This window comes from Netta rufina (genome assembly GCF_964035555.1).
Source record: "Netta rufina genome assembly, chromosome: 2".
Classification (NCBI taxonomy): domain Eukaryota; kingdom Metazoa; phylum Chordata; class Aves; order Anseriformes; family Anatidae; genus Netta; species Netta rufina.
Genome location: NC_140124.1, coordinates 134,984,051 through 135,001,224, shown reverse-complemented (window position 1 = coordinate 135,001,224; position 17,174 = coordinate 134,984,051). Strand labels below are relative to the sequence as shown.

At 40.8% G+C, this 17,174-nt stretch overlaps 1 protein-coding gene across 4 annotated transcripts in view; it reads right to left on the bottom strand.

Moving 5' to 3' along the window:
* Positions 1–561: 561 nt before the first annotated feature.
* Positions 562–17,174, bottom strand: part of DPY19L4 (dpy-19 like 4) — a 32,807-nt gene continuing 16,194 nt past the window's right edge. For 3 of the 4 annotated variants that reach the window (XM_084281578.1, XM_084281579.1, XM_084281580.1), the window contains 6 exons: positions 16,360–16,480; positions 14,826–14,882; positions 10,902–10,984; positions 9,076–9,208; positions 8,057–8,215; positions 562–5,905 (listed from right to left, as the gene is read on the bottom strand). In XM_084281578.1, the coding sequence (XP_084137704.1) occupies positions 5,741–5,905; positions 8,057–8,215; positions 9,076–9,208; positions 10,902–10,984; positions 14,826–14,882; positions 16,360–16,480 (718 nt within the window). In that variant the 3' untranslated portion in view covers positions 562–5,740. The remainder of the gene's footprint in view (positions 5,906–8,056; positions 8,216–9,075; positions 9,209–10,901; positions 10,985–14,825; positions 14,883–16,359; positions 16,481–17,174) is intronic. The other variant, XR_014618196.1, reaches the window with a different exon arrangement.

The following is a 17,174-nucleotide window of genomic DNA, read 5'->3' as shown; positions in this document are numbered from 1 at the left end:
AACCACAAATATGTCAGTGTCAGTGTATTTCATCTTTTTAAAAATAAGTTTTTAAAATTCTTTTTACACCAGCCAGGAAAGAGTCTGAAGAATTGTTGTTCAAACTCAGAAACATTAAGAATTAAAGATGTAAATACGTATTTTTGGGTAACATGTGATCCTTTTTTTTTTTTTTTAAAAAAAAAAAAGCACTTCATTGGATATTTTTATCAACGTTAGAAATTTTAACTAAAATAATCTCAAGGTTTTCATGTTATTACATAGGAAACTACTACAAAATAGTGTGCATTCACTCCTGCTAATATCTTATAAAATGATAGGAGGCTCCAATACATGTAATCGTGATCCATAAAAATTCAAGACACAATACACTAGTCGATTAAAAAAAATAAACCAGTAAGCATTGATGTCGCATAGCGATTTATTTCCAGCTGACATACCTGGGAGGATCTTTAGGAAGAAAGTTGGACTTCGATAACTCCATATGAGGCACCTGGTGTTCTGCCACTCATCTTCATACCGGCGTGTCTCAACACGTAGTCAAAGTCAGCATGACGTGGATTCAGTCTGAACAAGCTGCTAATCCTCAAGGGTTGTAAAAGTGTTTATTCACTTTTGTCAAAGTTATTCATATTTTGGGCATAGATATTTTGGGCTAGATATCTGAGGTATAAAGTCTCAAGTCGACTGAACGTCGCGTATGCAAATAACACAATGGAATACAAAAATTGTTTTATTACAAGAGAGAAAGGAATTTAATTAGTTATGAACTCCCTCCCACCCGTGAAAGGGTATCAGAGTTGTCAAAAGAAAGCATAAAACGGTTTGTCCCAAACCAATCCACTCTTTCTGGACTTGGCTTTTATTACATTTTTTTTTTTTTTTGCACAGAAAAAGTTTGTCACAAGAGAAAAATATTTACTATTTATACATCATTTTGATAAAAATATGTCCAAGACAACAAACAGGAAGAAAGGAATTGGATTCCTTCGATTTGTTATTAAATAGCTGCACAGAGATATGCCCAGATGCCATCCACGCTGCTACTGAATGTCACCATTAACAAGTACAGCATCACCAATAATTCTTCCACGTTACTGAAAATAACAGAGTTGGAAACTTTGGAAGGCATTACACACCCACCTCTCTCCCACCAAATAAATAGGTACTCTTAAGCATCACTGGAAAGGCAGAATTGCGTACATGTAATTGCACTGAAGTAGGAAACATTGCCATTAATCTCATTACACATTTTGACACCTCGCTGAGGTACCAAACAACTCGGAATACCTTTAGGCAGAGCTAGCCCCGCATGTGGCATAGGGAGAGTGCAACAAGGTAACGGTGATATTTTATTCCAGCTGTACTGATAGAGTAGAAGTGAGTACTAAAATAACATGCATTGCATGTTTCGAAATTTTAATCTTTTTTTTTCCCCTAAAGTTTTAAAAAGAGTACTAAAGGCATGATTATACGGACGTTGAGGTATTACTTCACGTGAAATATTGCTTGTATTGGAATAAACTCAGCTCTTCTTTTATCTTCAATACCATAGCAGAGTCCATCTGTCCAACAAAATATAGGGGATTTATGGACTCAACCACCGCTAGAAATAAACAGAAGCTTCTTGTGACATCTCCAAACCACAACAGCAAAACAGACCTCTCTGAATGCAAACACAGCATGCACACCCGCACACTCACACAAACAGCTTATGCTTTCTCCTGTTAGCCTTTTGGTTGAAGGACAGCTTGTGCTTAGTTCACAACAGTCATTAGAAGGTGTTTCAACAACATTTTACAATCCCTACGTCCGAATCTTGCAGCTCCTACTCATGTGAACCGCATGGGAAAGCTGAGGAAGGGTCACACGACTCGGGTGTTTGCAGATGATTTATCAGAAACAAGGTGGTAAGAACAAACGTAGGTCCCTAACCTCCTGCCTTTCAGCAAACAGGAATGCAACCAGAGCAAATATCCGTGATCAATTTTCAGTAACTATTAAATCGTGGCCCTCTTTCTTCAGTTATTTATTTTCCCTTGCCCTACTCCTAATGGAAATTGCATTTAAGATTTGCATTTCCTTGGGAAGAAAGGAAATCAGCATTTTTAGGATAATATGAACAGAACCCCTTATGTTCTGAAACGCCTTTACTCAATTAGTCTGAAATACTTCCTTGCAAATCTACCAACTGCATTCAAGTGTGGTAATTTAGGACGTGAAAAAGGGGTTTTTAAGACAAAAGATTAAGACAAAACTGTACCTGTCAGTTTAAGTGTGGCTTGATTAAACTTTAATCCGCAAGTCTAACGGTAACAGGCAAGTGCCTGAAAATGCTACGTTCATTTCATTCTTTCAAGGTAATTTTTGGCATTTTCTAAAACCAAGCAAACCAGAAACTGGAAACGCAAAGGAGGAAATAAGCCAGCCAAATAACAACACAATTTGCTACGCAAGTTCTTATTCTTCCCCGTGAACAGCTGTTAGGAGGACGGCTGGCACACATCCTAGCTGCACCCACGTCTTTGGAGGCAGGGGTATCGGGACACAACGGAAGCTCTAGAAGTTGGAAGGAGAGGAATTTCTTAAAAAAGGAATCTTCACAAAAAGAAACACCAGCTGAGTTTTTTCTTTGTTTAATAAAAGCTTGCAAGGCACATGTTTCAACGGAATCGCAACATCTACAGCAAAACAGGTCAGAACTTGCAAAACATTCCCCCGACCGACCCACTCAGGGATTTAAACCTGGGACCTGGGTTGAAAACCAAGGCAGGGTTGTGTGCACAAGTCGGATGTAATCATGCCCCACTGCTGTCCTTCTGAGGGACATCCTGAAACGTACTGTTTCTTTTTTTTCCCCACGGAAGGCAGAGATCAGAACAGACAATGTTTTTGATAATCCATAACTGGATAAAAAATTCAAGCTTATCGTTTTCATTGTAAGATATGAATCTTCCAGCCACTTGGTTTAAAAATGATGCCTTCTGACTGGGACGACAGCAACGTCACCCCCTGTAAAAGGCTCCTCTCTGTTACTTAAGGCCGCTGTGCCAGTGATGCTGCTATACAATTTTCTCTACTATAAAAAGCAAGGTAAAAATCTTACGTGATTCTTCTACTGCAGAATCCGTTGAAGTATCAAGAATATGTCTTTAAGACTATGCCAAAACTAATACCAACTATGCCACAGTTCAAATAAACTTCGCCATGTTCGTTCAAACATGTATAAAGGCCCATGTGCTACGACAGAGTTTCCCTTCCACGTACAGATGGCCCCGTTTGTGTTTTTCTGAACAGATGTGCTCTACGTCTAAGGGTTCAGACTACGCTCTGGGTGGTCGCACACGCAGCCAGCGTTGCAGTAAGTCCAGGATAGTTGAGCGTTGCATCTTGGCGTGGCATCGTAAGGCGTGAAGCCGGCAGCTGGGCGGCTTCATCCACCCAAGTGCAACTGTAACCCTGAAATGTGCTACCTGGAATGCCTTATTGCTGGTACCAAACGGTATTCGTGAGCGATCACCTTCAGGAGAGCAAACGACTGACACACAGACACGTAATTCCTGACAGGAATTCAAACGAACTTAAATTGGACGTGGAACTCTAAAATTACTGCCAAATATTAAAGCTATAGCACATACAGAGAAGGTTCCTGCGTGCCTGCTATAGCCAAAGCTACTCTAGCTTCTCTTTTGATGTTCTGACTGAAGTCTGAAACAGTCCAGTGCGGTAAAACAAATGCACTCGTCCAAAAGCAAATAAATGCAGACTGCATTTGGCCAGAGAGACACACGTGCTATCCTCTACACAGTGACTGTATCCCCAGAACGGATATTTACTTTTAACCTGTAACTCAGTTACACCGACAAACGTTTCTCTCAATGATCACATCCATGTTTTTAATGGATTCATCCGACTCACAGACCTAAAAATATGACTGAAAGTAAAAAAACAGATTATGGGCATGTTGACATCTACAACAATAAAGCTTTCCTCTTTTAAATCACTCCAATAGTGATAACAGATTTAAAAAAAACAACTCAGCACTACCTCTTAGTGTAAAGGAAACAAAGGTATCTGCATAGAGCAGAGAGAAACCAGGCACACACACCAACATGTTGCAATTCCTAAGAATGTCAGAGTCAAAATCTCTGAAGTCGCATTTTACCAACAAATGCAGTAGGGAGAGTTTTGCAGCTTTCGTTTGCAGAATGGTTTACAGGATTTTCAGTCGCAGGTTCAGCCCACGTTGCCAGCAGTTTCCTTAAGGACTTCTGGATCCCAAAGAATCCCTGCCACGTGCTTGAGAGACTGGTCCCTGGGCCAGGTGTTACCAGAATACCTAACTGCCGGCAGCTCCTGAGGGATGAATAACCTCTCCCAAAACTTAAGCCCTGGCTTTCTGCCCCGCTACATCTATGTAAGCAAGGTTACCGCTACCTTCTGATGGGTTTTCCATTGGCAACACCAGGATAAGGCCCAGAGCTGGAGTTAAAGCATCATTCGTTCTCTTGAAAGCACATCAGCTAGCAACAAAGCAAACAGGACGGGCAGGTAACTCGTGGGGTCATACCAGGAAGACAAATTTTGGAGGGAAGCAAGACTGCACAGTACTTGCAGGTATTTTCAAAGATCCCAGCGTAGTTGCATAACAGATGTAAAAATAGCTACGAAGGACTGTACCTTTGCTTATCAGTGGTGGTGAGGACAGCGTTTAAAGTGACAGATATGGCACTACTACTGCAATAGGACATAAAAGTGATGTAAGCTGAATGAAGCGAGTATCTCCCATCCCTCCCCACGCCGAGGATATACACACACACACACAGAGCAGCTCACACGCAGAGGGAGTGAAAGAGAAGTGCAGAAGTCTCAGTAGCAAACCTGGTTGTCCTGCTGCACTTGTCCAACAGCAAGCACAGCGTGCTGCTGTGTACTGGCCCGTTCTGATGGCTGCTAACACACACATCTGCACACACACCGACACACGTAAGCGTGGAAAAATCCTGAAGATGAGTTCTTTCCAAACTGAAGATCTGCCTTTGTCAACCTCTCCAGCTAGGTCTAAGCCCAAGCCCTTCCAGCAACACGTCTCCAACAAGACAGAGATCAGTGCCTTAACCTACGCAGGTGTTGTTTAAATAAAATCTTCCTTATTCGAGTGATACAAATGCTGTACCTACACGTAAGATGTATGAATGCGTCTGATAAATATAGCAATGCTTACAGTGAGAAAAACGAAGAATAAAAAAAAAAAAAAACAACAACAGACTAACAAAAGAAAATAAAAAACAAACAAACCCAAACACTTACTTGAAAACTCAGGATACCAACCGCTTTCTTGCTAGACAATAAAAGATATATGACTTAAATGAGGTCTTCAACATCACTTTTCTGCATTTTCCAAAGTCTACCCACATCAACCGTCTAACACTACAGTCAGAAATCTCAGTTAGATGCAGATTAAGATGATTTATAATGGGAAGACAAATGCAAGAACAAGGAAGACTGTCATACTTCCATGTAGAGCCTGTAAAATTGACCATTTTTCCTGTTTTCTTCAAGGATGGTTATCTGTATCTGTTGGTCTGTAGTTCGAACAGTTCCAGTTTGGTAAAATAAAGGCGTCAATACACTGTTTGTGCCCACATGTAACTGCAAAAATAACTTCCTTGATCAAAAGGAACTTTTCCAACTGAGTCCCATTCATAATCAGTCCTCAGAAAGAAGCTTGCGTGCTTTTTCATGACTGGAAGGATATCACAGTGTTGATTCTGTACACAAAGTAGGATCTATTCCAGTATACCCGAGTAAAATAATTCACATATGGAGAATAGTTCATTTTGATTTCATGACAAAATCGTCCATATTTTGAGTAGGCATAACTGTCACCTTCCTCACAAACCACCTGTCAGAAAAGAAGAAAATTAATTAAAATACTGATGATAAATGATTACAGAATGCAATTCTGTACATTTTGCTTATTTCTGCGTTCTCTACGTTTCATTTATAATATAGATATTTAATTTCCATACTGTATGATTCCAATAACCTGTAAAATACATTCCCCTATAATTTGTTTAATGATCTAAAATAACCTTTGTGAATTAATACCTTTGCTGGGACAATGGACATTAAAACCAGAGCACTATACCCATGTAATTATACCCATGTAATTAAGATCAATGACAGTGGAAACATTCCATGTGTACTGCCTGGCACCCTTAAAGAAATCCCTTCTTTACACTTTGTAGTGGCACAAATTTACATGGGCTTAAAAAAACGTGGTGAGACAAATTCATGGAGAAAAAATAGTAAATTGGTGGCTAACGCAGGTATTTCTCTTGAACTAGACAGTCCTTCAGTGACAGATTGCTGGAGAACATCTGTCTTGCCATGTATAATCATCCTAAAGCACATGCTTTAAGCCAGGCTCAGAAATGGGGTACTGGACTATGTGAATATGTAGCCCAAGTTAGAATGCAATACCCACATTCTCTTCTTAAGCTTGGTAACTTGGAAAACACAGAATCCCAGAGATGCTGAGGCCGGCAGGGCCCTCTGGAGCCAGCCGGTGCCACCCGTGCCCAAGCAGGGACACCCAGAGCAGGGTGCCCAGCACCACGTCCAGGCGGCTGCTGAAGGGCTCCAAGGAGGAGACCCCACAGCCCCTGGGCAGCCTGTGCCAGGGCTCAGCCATTATAAGATTAATATCATATCATTATTATAAAGAAATGAATTATTCCTGTTACCCATTTGAACATTTTTCTACAGCTAGGATGTCTAGCATGCAACCCAGCATGCACTGAGCCACAGACAGGAAGCTTTCTACTCAGGGTGTGGAGTCCCTATCCCTGGAGGTATTTAAGAGGTGTGTAGATAAGGCACAAAGGGACATTGTTTAGTGATGGGGCTCAGTAAGTCAGGCTGGTGGTTGGACTGGATGACTGTGAAGGTCTTTTCCAACCTCGATGATTCTATGATTCTGTGATAAGAATTCAAAATAACAGATTTTAATCAGAAGTCTGATCATCAAGCTTCTTTTCCCCTTAGTCAATCCACTATAAATAGGATAACCCTTGTCACTCTGACAATCCCAATACACAACAATAGCATGTGTTTTGTTTACTAACAGCATTGTGTATAGTTTTTATTGTGCAAAGATAAGCTCGTTGCACTGGATGCTGTCTTTTCATCTTTTTTTTCCCACCTTTGATCAAAATTATTGCAAGCAACAACTGCATGATGACCAGCAGGATGAACTGCTGAATAACTCGGTGTTAGGAATGAGAAGAGGAAGAAACTGATTGCAATGTAAGAACAAAAGAGGAAGTATTAAAAACCTGACAGTAAAGCTGTTTGGATGAGATCAAGATTATGTGTAAGGCAGTGAAGTATGCAGGAAGCACAGGGAAGAGAGATGCATTGGTATGAGGGAATGAAATCCTGAAATTGTGGTTAATTGTTCCAGGTGACTTGCTCAGTATGGAGCAGGGACAGGAACTGACTCATGCAAAAGCAGATCTGAGAAGAAACTGAGTGATAACATGGTGATTATCAGTCCCCAAGCCCCAAAGTTGAGTATATTTATTACAACATGGAATAACCATGGCATAAATGGAAGTAATAGAAAAAACAGAGACAATATCCTCCATGCATAAACTGGCCAGGAAACCTCCAAAATGACACCAATTTTAGATTATGTAGAGTATGTAGAAATTTAGAGTAATCCCCTAAAACATATCACCCCTATAACTAGTCCCCAAAATGAAAGCAGCTAGAGGAATGAAAATGAGTTTATCCATTTTAAAATCTTAACTTTAAAACTAGTAAGAAATGCCCTCTGAAGCAGGGATGTGCTGCTTCTGTAACAACCCCTCAGGTGCTACAGTCAAATATATACAGACAAGCCAGAACTTAAGAGATCACTTTTAAAATTTATGAATCTTTGTCTACATATCAATTACAATCAAAGAAATAAGAACAGCATTACAAGAATGTTTCCTTTTAAATGAATTGCTTCTGCATTCAAACTCACTTTTTTCCTGCTGTTACTTACATGACCGTTAGCAATATCCAGCAGATCTTTAACTCTACATCCTCTTACAGGTCCCACTTCATTGCAAATTGAATCTTCAATAATCAGAAAATTGGCTTTGTAAGATGTGAGTATCTTATAAATATCCTCTGCTGACCTCTTTGAATATATCTGATAAATCTGTAAATTAGGAACACATTTTAATGCCAGTGGAAAATTAAATACTTTGGGGGTCTCTACTAGTGACAAGTTCCCATCTTACATATTTCAAATGTTCTGATAAGTCTTCAGAAATAGCATAGTTTCTGTCCATACTGGAGCACTGATAACCTACTTAATACTACCTTCCCCATTTGCTGGACTCCCACATCCTCTTTCCTTCTAATTTATTTCATTTTCCTTCCATTACATTTGGGTGAAGAGGAAGGCAGCTCCTGTGAGATGCTTTCCAAGTCAAGTATCTTACTAGAGATTTCCCTACTGCAATCCTGCAGTGTTCAAACACAGAGTGAGAGCTCAGGTGGAGTCGTGTAGAGAAGCAATTTTCATTTCTCTCCTGATCAGTCACTGGGCAAGTCTGTTCTGCTTTGTGACTTTCCCCCTAGCAAAATATGCAGAACAAAAATTGCTCAAAATAATCCAGAGATGACAGCCTGCCTAAAACTCAGCATTGCCACACTGCGCAGTAAGGAATCTTGTTTGTGGGCTTATTGAGTATGTATTGGTGTTACCTTTCTTCGCAAGACTTCATGCTTTTTTCTCACCTTAGACTGCAAACAGTTTGGAGAAAAGACAGCGTATGGAATAACACTTGTGTACAGGGGGAGCTGCACCAAACAAATAATTTACACTGCCAGGTCGCCCAGGGAACATGAAAGAGCACCACAAACGTGTATGCCATGAGGAGTGTTACAAGGTCATCTTCTCTGGAATATTAACATTTACAGTACCCCCACACAGCTCAGTCAAGCACTTCAGTCTTACGTGATGGCCTATAAATCATTGATCATGCATACATATTTATGGAATTGGATACTCACGTTTTCATTTCTTTTTAGAAGATCATCATCATTATATATAGGCAAGCTCGACACCATCCATCCAGTACACAGCTTAATCACTCCCATTAACTGTGGGCTGCCTGCAAACACAGCAGCCACCGGAGCCTGCCTCCTGCAAAAGCAACATCCACATACATGTCTGAGTGCAGGAGGCATTTCTCAAAATGATTTATTTTAATTTTAAACACTGCGTGAATCTTTAAAGGTGCTACAGCAAGAATCAGAGTGCACGAAGGTGTCATTAGGGATCTAACTGCAACTGGCATTAATTCCCTGGGGGCATTAATGACGCGCAGCAATGGTTTGCAAGGAAGGCCTCCTGCTGGGGCAAGGGCTGATGGCCATTCTCCCCTCCTTGCACTATTCAGAGTGGTCCTGGATCAAACTGTTGCTTTGCCAAATGGATGCTGTCTGATGACAAAACAAGTTTGGGAGGGAGCGTAGGTAGAGGGAGAAACAACGTGATGTTGTCTTGTAAGTGACAGACTTGTGATTATGTTTGTTTGATCTGCAGGACAATATATTCCATCATTTATGAGTAAATACTGTCATAACACAATGTAACATCTACAGTAATTATGCTTCTGGATTTTGATTTCATCTTTTGATTATTCATACTGATGAATTAGTGGAAGAAAACAGCCATTGTCACACACTCTTACAGACCTTGGGCAACTTTTCCTGCAGAGAAAATTCAAGTAAATTCATTTTATCAGAGCAAAAGTTGTAAGAAAATGTACTATAATAATGACATTCAATTAAAATTCCAATATGGACATCTAAGCATATCCTAAAAAAATTTAACAAAATCCTTTTCATTATAAATACGACAGCTGCTACAAATAAGGGTAGTCAAATTGCTCTTAGCTGAGTGAATCTCAATGCAATTCACCGTGATTAATTATGTACTTGAAGCGTAATATATGCAGACTAATGTAAAAGCCATTAGGTGCTTGGCATTATTCCACTTGCTGCCTTGAAGAGCTAGAGCAGTGACAAACAACATACACTACTATTAACAGAAAGAAGAAACTGGCTGGAACATCATAATTACCAGCCTTGTCTTTTCGGAAGATGAACAGGTTGACATTAAAGACTCCATAAATACAGAAAATAATATCCTTAAAAAATCCAGTTCAAGGTAAGGAAGTTATTTGAACACAGAGGACCTAATTTGCCACAGAAGTGCAGTTCCTAATGACATAGTTCAAAATTAAATTGAATTAGGCAGGAATTGAGTTCCGAAACTTTTGGTGAAAAATACATCTCTGAAAATAACCTGACGCTCAGCATTTGCCTAGCCAGCCAGATAAAAACCTTTGAAGCCTTCTGCTCAAAGGGGAGTTTGAACCACACGTTACGCTCCATGTTTCTTAAAAGAAGTCTCTCAACGCTTACATTTAAACATTTCATTTTACTGGCTCCTGCACACACAAATCTCATTGTTTCTACACCCCATGGCATTACAATCATTATGACAACTCTGATCTACTGAAAGGTCATCACGGAAAGAAGTACTAGGATGTACATGTTTATTTGGAAATCAGATCTATTAATGATATCAAACACGAGATGATTGCATGTTTCAGGATCTTCTCCTCTTTTTTACCAACGATAAATTCCTGTTACATTCCACGGCAGTAATACCAAACTTAAAATACTCATTTCTCCTCCCATCTCCCCCTACATCATGTAATGACTTGGTAAGGGAAAGCTCAGATTAATAGAGGCAGCTTCACAAAAATGCTGTTATAAAAATACCTTGACACAAAGAATCAAAATGAAGTGTAGAACCACATACTTACTTTATCCATGTCATGAGTTCTACTGTATCGGGATCATAAAATTCTTGTATTTCTGAAAGCTCTGACATTATCCTAGGGAAAAACTGATGGAAACATACTTGGTTACTTACAGTTAAAAAATAAAAGAAAAATTCTATGCGCCATCTCGTTATGTTATGGCCTTCAGTAACACAATAGAAATGAGTTTCAACCGAGTTTTCTCTAAGTGGCATTTTTGTTTGAATACTTTGGGAAACACACTACTTGTACTTGCCCGACAGCAGCAGACCTTCTCCAAAATAAACAGAAATTAAATCTAAGTTCTCAGCTCTAATTATCTTCATACGTATAATTAAAATCAACCAAACAACAACAACAACAAAACAACCTTCATCCTTCATCAAAAATTCAACCTTCATCAAAACAACCTTAAGACTTTAACTGTTCTTAAATGCATCAACATCATAGTCCAGGTTTTTATATGAAAATAAGTAAGGGCACTAACGCAAGAAGTTGACAAATCTTCACTCATGGCAAACCTGCCTGAGCAGGGAGGTTGAACTGATGCAACTTGATGAAAAGCAGGAAAGAAGAAAGCAAATTTCTTAGAAGAGTATCATGTGGTTGCCAGCTCTTAAGAAGATAAGCAGAGGTTACAAGTATGGCAGACTAAGGGGACAACTTTATGCAGATGATTAGAGGCTGCAACCAGGCAGAACAGGGCTGCCTGGGAGGGATACAGAGACATAGTCTGAGTGGCCAAGGGTCAAATTAGGAAAGCCAAAGTCCTTTTAGTATTAAATTTGGCCAGAGACATCAAGGGCAACAAGGAAAGCTTACGTAGGTACATCAGTGATAAAAGGAAAAGGAAGACTGGGGAGACTGTGGGCCCTCTCCCAAAGGAAACAGGAGACCTGGCCACCCAAGATATGAAGAGGCTGAGGTACTCAATGAATTTTTGCCTCAGTCTTCAGCAGGAAGAGCTCCTGCCACATAGGTCCCAAGGCAAAAGCAGGGACTGGGAGAACAAAGAACCACCCAGTGTAGGAGAAGATCAGGTTTAATGCCACCTAAGGATCCTGAAAGCTTATGTGACCTGATGAGATTCATCCATGGGTCCTGAGAGAACTGGCAGATGCAGTTGCTAAGCTGCTATCCACCATATCTGAGAAGCTGTGGCAGTACGGTGACGTTCCCACTGGCTGGCAGGGGTAAAACATAACTCCCATTTTTAAAAATGGAAAAAAGAAAAACCTGGGCCCAGTCAGTCTCACCTCTGTGCCTGGCGAGATCACGGAGCAGATCCTTCTGGAAACTATGTGAAGGCACATGGGAAATAAGGAGGTGACTGATGACAGCCAACTTGGCTTCACTAAGGGCAGGTCGTGCCTCACAAATGTGGTGGCCGTCTGCAACAGGGTTACAGCATTGGTGGGCAGGGGAAGAGCAACTGACATCATCTACCTGGACTTGTGCAAAGCACTTGACACTGTCCCCCATGATATCGTGGTCTCTAAATTGGAAACACAGGGATGTGATGGATGGACCACTCGGTGGGTAAGGAACCGGCTGGATGGTCACACTCAGAGCTGTGGTCAATGGCTCAGTGTCCAGGTGGAGATCAGTAACGAGTGGTGTTCCTCTGGGGTCAGTACTGGGACCAGAACGATCTAACATCTTTGTTGGCACACAGACAGTGGGATGGAGTGCACCCTCAGCAAGTTTGCCCACGACACCAAGCTGTGTGGTGCGGTCAACACGCTGGAGGGAAGGGCTGCCATCCAGAGGGACCTGGGCAGGCCTCAAAGGTGGGCCGGGGCAAACCTCATGAGGTTCAGCAAGGCCAAGGGCAAGGTCCTGCATCTGGGCCAGGGCAATCCCAAGCACAAATACAGGCTGGGCAGAGAATGGGTTGAGAGCAGCCCTGAAGAGATGGAGCTGGGGGTGTTGGTTGATGAGAAGCTCAACATGAGCCAGCAGGATGTGCTTGCAGCCCAGAAAGCCAACCCTACCCTGGGCTGCACCAAAAGCAGCGTGGCCAGCAGGGCGAGGGAGGTGATTGTCCCCCTCTGCTCTGCTCTGCTCTCGTGAGACCCCACCTGGAGCCCTGCGTTCAGCTCCGGGTCTCCCAGCAGAAGAAGGATGTGGAGCTGTTAGAACGAGGCCAGAGGGCCACAAAGATGACCAAGGGGCACTGGGCAGACCTTACAGTGGCCTTCCAGTGCCTAAAAGGGGCTACAGGAAACATGGGGAGGGACTCTGTGTCAGGGGGTGTAGTGATAAGACAAGGGGGAATGGCTTTAAACTAAAAGAGAGGAGAGTTAGATTAGTTATAAGGAGGAAATTCTTCACTGTGAGGGTGGTGAGGCCCTGGCACAGGCTGCCCGGAGAAGCTGTGGATGCCCCATCCCTGGAGGTGCTCAAGGCCAGGCTGGATGGGGCTTTGGGCAACCTGGGCTGGTGGGAGGTGTCCCTGCCCATGGCAGAGGGGGGGAACTGGGTGGGCTTTAAGGTCCCTTCCAACCCAAACCATCCTGTGGGTCTGTGGTTCTAAGAACAGCTCCTGTATGTTAGTATCAGGGCTGAAAAGCCATAGCACCACAGGAGCTGTTGGTCATATACCTGTACTGTCCCAGGAACAAAAGACAGACAAAAGAGGAACTGCCACTGCTGCCCCAAGGAGAACTTCACTGAACAATCAGAGCCCTCAGAAAAAATCTAGTTGGATGAGAGACTGTGCCTGACTGAATCAGAAGGCAGCCAAGCAGAAAGATGCTGAGCTGTACACTCATCCCTCTGTAGCCAAAGTAACAGATTAGGAGCCTCAAGGCATCTGCACTGTCCTGTTCCTATCAATCAAACTTTCCAAGCTCAGGGGGGAATTATGAGCATGGAGAGCAAACTGCTCACCAGTGCTTAAAAGCAAAAGCTGGATTTGCAAGGGATGTAGCCCTCTAGAGTCCAAACCTGCACACTGCTTTTGCTAAAAAATGTGTGAAAAGAATTCTTCGTTCAACTAAAACTAGTTTTTTCTATTGTAACCAGTTTTATAACTTTTTTGAGCAACTGCAAGTTTTTTTTTTTCAGGAAAAATTATCTGTAACTCTGCCAGAAATGTGTAAAGAGTGAGATTACACTGCAAACAACATTTGTACTGTAAGACAGACCTTATAAAATCTGTTAAAATAATGTTAGTCAAGATTGAATTTCATTTTATTTTTCTACAAAGCATTCGCATATATCTTAAATTCTTATAAAACTACTCAAACTCTTTTGAAGCTATGCCACTACAGTAGTGAGTTACACTCTATGGGATATTTTTGGTATTTTTTGCACTTGAAGAATTTTAAAAAATAAATTTCCAAACATTCTTCCCTTGTCTGCCAGTCTGTCTTGCAACATGACTTGCAGTAAAGGACTATTTCTTTTAAACGAGGAAACATCTGTAGCTTTTTTCCCCCTGTATCATGCTATATACAATATCTATACACAGTGCTCTATACCAAGGATTTAACTCCATTACAGTCTGCTTGAAAAGCTCTCAGATTATTTGCCTATGGCCTTCCATAATTTTAATTCCACCTAACCTCACTTGCTCTCACTAAGAACAAGATAGAGACAACACACTTTTCAGTATTCCAAGTGTTTATTTGGCAATGTTTTCTTTGTTGAGTCAGTTCATATATCCAAAGTGTAACAGATGAATGTAATAATGTCTGAATTTAAATTCAAGTACTTAATTACAATAAATGATTGTTAACAAACCGAGTTTTTAAATACATCATACTGAAAAATGTAAACAGTTTTGTTTTAAAACAAAACAAAAAGAAGCCAGCAGATTTTCAGATGTCAGCTTTTATTTCTCCTTAGCGTTATATTTGTTCAGTGCTCTGACTCATATTTTGCCTAAAGACAAAACAAAATACAGAAAGGTACTTCTCTTACCTCTTTCCACAAGCTGAATCCAATTATTGTGGGAACTGCCATACTCAGAATGAGAGCCTAGAAAACAGATGTTAGAAGAAATGGATTATGGACTGTTCTCTGTTCTCCTTCCTAGACTATGTGATGATTCTGTTCATACCCTGGCATGCTACATTTCTGTCTGAAACCTTAGTGACTACAGGTGAATTTTTGCAGTCTTCTACTGGGGAAAAAACTGCAAACGAGAGTTTGTCTAATTTAGCACCGAAGAACTTTTTTGACCCACGTTAACTTTACCACCAAAATACTAAAGATGGTTAATTACTGATCATATAACAACAATACAAAACAATGATGCGATGTGCACATGAACTAGGGAACAGAAGTAAAAACCTCTCAGATACAAGCACAATGAGAAAATTTGAGAAATGAAAAAAATATGAAAAGTATTTCACACTCTGATCTTACTAAGGCTTTCATTCAGATTAACAATAGTGAGACACAGAAAAACAGAAAACCATTTTTCACCACACCATCACTCTAACTCATATCATACATACTTTGCAAAAGGAGAAGATTGCTCATGTGGTACAGAAAATATTTGGTAAGGAGTGCACACAAGGCATTCCTCTTGATAATAAGCTGTTAACACAGCTACTCTATGAAAAAAGCAAGACTATATAGCTGGAAGCATGTAAGTATAAAGTATAAGGGAACATATTTTACATATATTCTTACTCCTTGACTGGAAGGACACCGTCAATGTTTATGACTCAACAGTAAATGGCACTTTCACAAGTGCCATACATGAATCTTTGTTTAAGTATTAAATATTTATTCCTACAGCATCTTGAAATTAAAGGTAAAGTAACACACTGTCTTCATTTTATTAATAAAACAAGAGCAGAAATCTGACAAAAGCTGCCCAAAGCAACTCTCAGCAAAGTAGGAATAACGCTAGGATTGGAAGTGTGGGAATTGTTTGCATTACAGCACAAGCTTATCTTCAATCGCAGCACTTCTCTGGAATGGCCACACAAGAACAAATCCTACACTAAGTAACTCCAGCTACCATTTCGTATGAAGCTGTTTTACTCCCAGCAATTAAATAAACCTAAGCACCACATTTTAGTCTCATTTCCTAGTGAAACAAGACTTACGTCAATGCTTACCTGCAGGCCTGTACTTTCTCTCCTGCACTCTTCCTAGCATTTGACCTTCTTGGCCGATCTCAACTAAATACAAGAGGTCTTGAGGTCTCAAAGATTTTTAAAAGAAATTAAACAGATGTGTGAAAGAGAGAGATGAACACAGCTCTGCTCCTCCTGAGAAAAAGGCTCTAGTTTGAACACAAGTTTATCACCAGGTACCAGAGAACACGTGAAAACATGCTACTAGAAATAAAAGGCACAGGAAAAAGCAGGTATGTGAGATCCACTGCTCACAGAATGACACGTTCTTAGAGTGGGGAGTTCTTTAGGCTTTAAGTCATTGCTGTTTTAAAAGTGATATGCCTGCTAGTTGCAATTCCCAAGACGTTGGTGACAGAACTCACCAGCAGTATCGGGTGCACAGCTTTCAGACGAAGCCACTTGAAGAGCGTCATCCAAAGTTCGGGAGAGCACACACCGAACGCAGCAAGCATGCAAACATACGGAGTCCAGAGATATTTCATTCTGAAAAATAGTGCGAGAGCTTAGTTGGGACTCCGTACACGCCACTGTGCAGATTCAGGCTACTTATAAAAGCATTCAGATAGTTTTTTGCTTGCACATCCAGAGCGTTTGACACGCAATCTGAGATCAAACTTGATGGCACTGGAAGGTAAACCAAGGAAATCTCTAGCAGAAGAGCAGGCACCTGATTATCTGCTGCAAGATGTAGGAGCAAGATCCCAGGTCAAAGATGATAAAATCCTTCACAGAGTTCAGGGGAGGATGAAAGAAAAACATACAGACTAGCAAAGTCACTTGGCTGTTGCAGTTTTCCAGCCAAACAAGGATAAAAAGTAGCTATTCATCAAAGGTGTACAGACACTGTACTATAAGGGAGTTCCTGAAGAAAGGAAAGGAAAATGTTTAATAAACAATTTACTATTAGCTGGCATTGTTTGCCTCTTGAGGATAGACAAAGCAAGACAACTACTTGGCAATACAACAGTCTGCTCACTTTAATCATTTGTGAATATTCGGATATTAGGATGATGAGTGTGATACAAACACAAGTTTGCCACCTTCAAGTTCATTTAGATGAGAGCCAAGACTGGCACAATAAGGTTTTCAAACCACTAAGTCCTCTAACTTTAAGGACTAATACTCACGACACCTTTGAAAACTGTTTTGTTACTGCTTTAACATGTCAAGCAAAGGT